This window comes from Amia ocellicauda, chromosome 14 (assembly GCF_036373705.1).
Source record: "Amia ocellicauda isolate fAmiCal2 chromosome 14, fAmiCal2.hap1, whole genome shotgun sequence".
Classification (NCBI taxonomy): Eukaryota; Metazoa; Chordata; class Actinopteri; order Amiiformes; family Amiidae; genus Amia; species Amia ocellicauda.
The window spans coordinates 28,754,945-28,761,023 of record NC_089863.1 but is presented as its reverse complement, the minus strand read 5'-3'; the positions used below and the strand labels follow the sequence as shown (position 1 = coordinate 28,761,023).

At 45.3% G+C, this 6,079-nt stretch overlaps 1 protein-coding gene across 1 annotated transcript; it reads right to left on the bottom strand.

Annotated features, from left to right (window-relative positions):
- Positions 1 to 3,705: 3,705 nt before the first annotated feature.
- On the bottom strand, positions 3,706 to 5,073 carry lenep (lens epithelial protein). Its single transcript, XM_066722210.1, has 2 exons — positions 4,678 to 5,073; positions 3,706 to 4,448 (listed from the first exon to the last, which is right to left on the bottom strand). The coding sequence occupies exon 1, from the start codon at positions 5,071 to 5,073 to the stop codon at positions 4,876 to 4,878; it is 198 nt and encodes a 65-aa protein (XP_066578307.1). The 3' UTR covers positions 3,706 to 4,448; positions 4,678 to 4,875.
- Positions 5,074 to 6,079: the final 1,006 nt, after the last annotated feature.

The following is a 6,079-nucleotide window of genomic DNA, read 5'->3' as shown; positions in this document are numbered from 1 at the left end:
ATTACACAGTACAGTGTATTAAAACACAGTTAGCTATATTAGTGCAAAGTCAATATGATTCAGGAAAGTGATAATTAATTCTAGATGATATGATATATAACAAATATATCCCCAAAACTTACAACAACAAAGTGCAATAACTTGGATGCATTCTGGTTATCACCTAAGACACTTGTGTCCCCTTACAATACTCTACTTAATCCTGTATGATAATTTTAGTCCCACTTGGTTCTTTTTGACCCTGCATATGACATATTTTGCTCACATAGATTAATTTGTGTTCTCGTTTGGCAGTGGTCTGGTTCCTGTATCCCACTTTGCCTGTCTTTTTCTTATTGGGCTCCTGTTTGCATATTAAAATGGGTTATCATACAAGAGGTTATAATACTAACCTATTCACTGGAACTAGAATGATAAAAAATTATTATGTAAAAAAGTGACAGTATGCACCTGTAATAGTGTGTGTCTGAGTTTGTGTGTAAATTACTGTTTTTGTGTGTGTCTATAGTTTGCGTGATTGATGGTGTGTGTCTGGATTTATACGTGAGTGACTGTGTAGCATCCCTGTGTCAGTAGTGTGTGTGTCAAAAGTGTGTTTGTGTCAATAGTGTGTGTCAGTAGCATGATTGTGTGTGTTAGAAGTGTGTGTGTGTGTGTGTCAGCAGTGAGTGCTTGTGTCAGTAGTGTGTGTGTCAATAGTGTGTGTCTGTGTCCCAGAAACAGCCCAGATCAGTCCTGTGCAGCGACTGGGAACCACCCACACTACCCTGTGACTGTGATGTCACCCTCCTTTATTGTGACTGACATCACTTCCCCCGTCTCACCGGCTCACCTTGTCTGACTCACTCACCCATGGTGCCACGTCTGAGACCGGGGACAGCAGACACATAACGATAATAATTATAAGAAAACAAATTATTATACACTTGATAACAATAACACAAGCATTACCGATAACAAAATTGTAGGAGTAAATGTGCCTTGAAGGTCTGGGGTTGAGCCGGGACAGTCAGTCAGTCTGCGGGTTTCCGTCGGGCCTGCTGACGCCTTTCGTTTTACCTCAGGGTGTCAGTCACTCCCCTGACTGGCGTTGATATCAGGATGAGAAGTCCAGATCACCCAGTTTTTATTCCAGGTGGGAGTCAGTTTCTGAGGGACAGGTGCCAATTACATCTGCTACAGGATACTGTTAACCCCTCGAGAACTAGATTTTCCAGTCTCTGGTATTCAGTATTATACACCTGTCCATCTGTGAACCTAAAAGATAAGTGCAAGGTATTACTTGCAGGTAACAAAAATGTCCACTATAATTACACTATTGAAGGAATAGAACTAGATGAAGTAACGCATGACCTATGTGGACTCCTCACTTTCTCCATCCAAACAATGTGGGGAAGCAATAAAAAAGGCAAACAGGATGTTAGGGTATATTGTCAAAAGTGTAGAATTTAAAACAAGGGCAGTAATGTTCAGACTGCACAATGCACTAGTTAGAGCTCATCTGGATACTGTGGACAGTTCTGGGCTCCACACTTCAAGAAGGATATCGCTGCTCTAGAGACAGTTCAGAGGAGAGCAACCAGACTTATTCCAGGTCTGAAGGGAATGTCCTACTGAGAGACTGAGGGAACTGAACCTTTTCACCCTGGAACAGAGGAGACTACGTGGGAACTTGATCCAAGTCTTCAAAATCATGAAAGGCATCGACCACATCAAACCAGAGGAGCTTTTCCAGATCAGCAGGGGGACACACACCCGGGAACACAAATGGAAATTGGGCTTCAAGGCATTCAAGACTGACACATGACAAGACACTTCTTCACACAGAGAGGCGTCACAATCTGAACAAACTCCCCAGCGATGTGGCTGAAGAGGCAATTTGAGAACATTCAAAAACAGACTGGATAGGATCCTTGGATCACTCAGTTATTAATGGAGACCAAACGAGCACGATGGGGTGAATGGCCTCCTCTCATTTGTAAACTTTCATATGTTCATATACACTCACCTAAAGGATTATTAGGAACACCAAACTAATACTGTGTTTGACCCCCTTTCCCCTTCAGAACTGCCTTAATTCTACGTGGCATTGATTCAACAAGGTGCTGAAAGCATTCTTTAGAAATGTTGGCCCATAGTGATAGGATAGCATCTTGCAGTTGATGGAGATTTGTGGGATGCACATCCAGGGCACGAAGCTCCCGTTCCACCACATCCCAAAGATGCTCTATTGGGTTGAGATCTGGTGACTGTGGGGGCCAGTTTAGTACAGTGAACTCATTGTCATGTTCAAGAAACCAATTTGAAATGATTCGACCTTTGTGACATGGTGCATTATCCTGCTGGAAGTAGCCATCAGAGGATGGGTACATGGTGGTCATAAAGGGATGGACATGGTCAGAAACAATGCTCAGGTAGGCCGTGGCATTTAAACGATGCCCAATTGGCACTAAGGGGCCTAAAGTGTGCCAAGAAAACATCCCCCACACCATTACACCACCACCACCAGCCTGCACAGTGGTAACAAGGCATGATGGATCCATGTTCTCATTCTGTTTACGCCAAATTCTGACTCTACCATCTGAATGTCTCAACAGAAATCGAGACTCATCAGACCAGGCAACATTTTTCCAGTCTTCAACTGTCCAATTTTGGTGAGCTTGTGCAAATTGTAGCCTCTTTTTCCTATTTGTAGTGGAGATGAGTGGTACCCGGTGGGGTTTTCTGCTGTTGTAGCCCATCCGCCTCAAGGTTGTACGTGTTGTGGCTTCACAAATGCTTTGCTGCATACCTCGGTTGTAACGAGTGGTTATTTCAGTCAAAGTTGCTCTTCTATCAGCTTGAATCAGTCGGCCCATTCTCCTCTGACCTCTAGCATCAACAAGGCATTTTCGCCCACAGGACTGCCGCATACTAGATGTTTTTCCCTTTTCACACCATTCTTTGTAAACCCTAGAAATGGTTGTGCGTGAAAATCCCAGTAACTGAGCAGATTGTGAAATACTCAGACCGGCCCGTCTGGCACCAACAACCATGCCACACTCAAAATTGCTTAAATCACCTTTCTTTCCCATTCAGACATTCAGTTTGGAGTTCAGGAGATTGTCTTGACCAGGACCACACCCCTAAATGCATTGAAGCAACTGCCATGTGATTGGTTGGTTAGATAATTGCATTAATGAGAAATTGAACAGGTATTCCTAATAATCCTTTAGGTGAGTGTATATATATTTTTATATTCACTTTTTACTTTTAGTATTCATTGATTTCTCTCTCTCTGTTGATTGTTCTCCCATGATGGTGTGAGTTAACTGTCATCACAGTGTGTATGTCAGGCGTGTTTACAGGTCGCCCTCTTCCAATACAGGAAATGCGTGTCGTTGCGCCACATGGTGGACATTAAGGAGTCGCTTCTGCGAGACATTTATATATTGAATGACAGATGTGGTGAACTTCAGCATAATTAATCCATTACTACAACTACAATGTTCTGTACAGCCTTCCATGTACATATATAAGTGTAATACCATAAATGTACACATAACTCGAGACCTATGTCACCTGAACAGGATCTGTGATCAGCGAAAACAAACTAAAACCAGCCCCAAACGCAAATGAAAAAGAAACAGAAGTAATTTAAGTGTATTTATTTTCCAGTATATATTAAATAAACATAAATTATTTGCAAAAAAACTGAACCATTATAATAATAATTTCCACCGGCCTGTAAAACCCTCACCGCAAGGCTGGGGAAAGAGAGCCTGGCGCGTCCACAGGGCTCAACACACCACCGGCCAAAACGCCTGGATTACAATGTGAGTTCAAAGTTTATGTAGTCTGCGCGGTCTGGATATTTCCCCTCTCTCTCTGGCTCTCTCTCTTTGCCAACTTTTTCAACAATTATATTGCAGATACGCCTCTCCCTCCCTCTTTCACATTGCTGTTATAAATGGACGTTCCTGGTGTCCTCGGAATACACCCCTTCCACTTCTGGTCATGTCTGACTCTTCCTGTCCGCCATCTTTGTAGGGATGTCCTGGCCCACATATCATTCCTTCCGTGAAAACCATTAAGAGCTTGTCATGTTAAAAGCTTTACATAGATTTACAGCTTCACTGTCCTGTTGTGGTGTCCATTAATTGCCATTCAATGATCTGTTAGTTCAGCAGCATTTCAACACTGCCGGCTAAAGTTCTTCTGCGAATTACAAACCTTGTTCTGCTCCCTGACAGATGCTCCCTCACTCCCCTTCAGGGCTAATACAGAGGGAACCTGCGTTAAAGTGCACCAAATATTCCAGGACTGGGCTGGGCTGGGCTGGGCTGGGCTGGACCACTGTGCCAGGTAAACCGATTGAAAGTGGAAATACATGTAGAGTCCCCCCTCTCCTCCTCAGTGGGTTAGCTCACTCGCCACAGACCTGCTCTCCAGTCAGTATTAGACAGATCCTGTAAGAAAAAAGACAAACAGACAAACACTCAGACCTGTATGTGCATTATTACTAATTCACTTTGCACCCCCCCACCCCCCTCATTATTAAGGTCTAGGTATCCTGTTCCAACACACAGGATGTCACCTTTCTGTGTGAAGTGTGATGAAAACAAACAAGGATATAAATCCCACCCCGTGCTCTGAGGGGATTAACCCCTTCATTACCCCTTCACTGCTGTCACTCACCTGCAGCCTAGTGCACACCGGACACCAGGAGAGCAGGACGGGAAAGGAGATAGAGAGAGAGAGAGAATGGGAGGGAGAGCCAAGTCTGCATCTGTGGGTGGAATTCAACTGGGATCCAAATCCAAACAGCAATGGGAGATGGGCGTTTTGGAGTTCTGGGAATGGGATCGTGGGCCAGTCTGGGTCGCATTAGTGTCGTCAGTCCAAGATTTCCTTGATGCACCAGCAGCACAACAGGAAGTACAAGCACTCCTTCAGGGACTGGATCAGCCCGTAAGCAAAGTTGCTCCCAAGTAAGCTCTTGTTGCGGCCCAGCCCCAGGGCCATGTTGCGCAGGGTATGGCCCAGGGAGGGGGAGGCAGGGGAGGCCGTGGGGGTGGGGCGTTGGGGGTGCATGGGGGCCGGAGGGACCGGTGCGGGGCGGCTGTGCCGGGAGACTGAGCTGTAGGGTGGTTAGATTCCTTCTGCCCCGTCTCTCCCTCTCTCTCACCTTCTTCGGGTGTATGTTTTCCTCCCTCTCTCTCTCTCCCCTACCTGATCTCACACTCTGGACCCCTCCTCTCTCTCACTCTCTCTCCTCCGTCTCAGTTTCTTTGTTCTTTTCAGTCGTTGTTCTCTGTTCGTCCCAGTTCAGCTCTCCTCACACTGCCACTCGTGGAAACCAGTAACCCCCCCCCAGTGCCAGCGCAGGTCTATTTATGTTTTCTGTTTGACCCCCTCCCTCCCTTCCCTCTCTTTTTATACCCATCAATCTAGCGCATTCCATGTTACCAATAATCACTCTCCCCACCCCCCTCAATGCTCTCTCAAATTCTTTCTCTGGGAAAACTATTATCTAACCCCTAACCCCCCCCCGGCTCTCTCTCTCTCTCTCTCTCATGTTCTCACATGTCCTCCCCTTTCTCTCCAGTGCCATTGCTTTCGTTTGGACTGATTCTGGAAAGCAGAACAAAACCCAGAATAACAAAAAGACTGGTCATCACAGCACCTGTCCCTCTCTCCCTCTCTCCTTTTTTCTGCTCACTCAGCTCACACCAGATCTCTTTTTGCTGACCACCAATCATACTCCTACCATCTACCCCCCCTTCTCTATTAAACCTAAACTACCCCTCTCTCTATATACACATTAACCCTAAACTACCCCCCCTCTCTCTAATAAACCTGTAACTCATTGTATGACGACAGTCAGTCCAAAAAAATCCAACTGGACTTAAATATCCAACTAGAGAGGATATATTCTTTCCAAATATGGAAGTGTTGGTGGTCCCCCACCCCCATGCTACAACTTCACTAATTAGAAAAGGCCACTTCAGGCCAGACTTGGCAAGATTACATCAGCTATTAGTGCAACATTGCCCTCTTGTGGGCTGGCTGGCTATCTAAACTTAAACATGCATTGGCC

Excerpts from the sequence above, each read along its gene's own strand:
- lenep (XM_066722210.1), bottom strand. The coding sequence starts at position 5,073 with ATGCACCCCCAACGCCCCACCCCCACGGCCTCCCCTGCCTCCCCCTCC.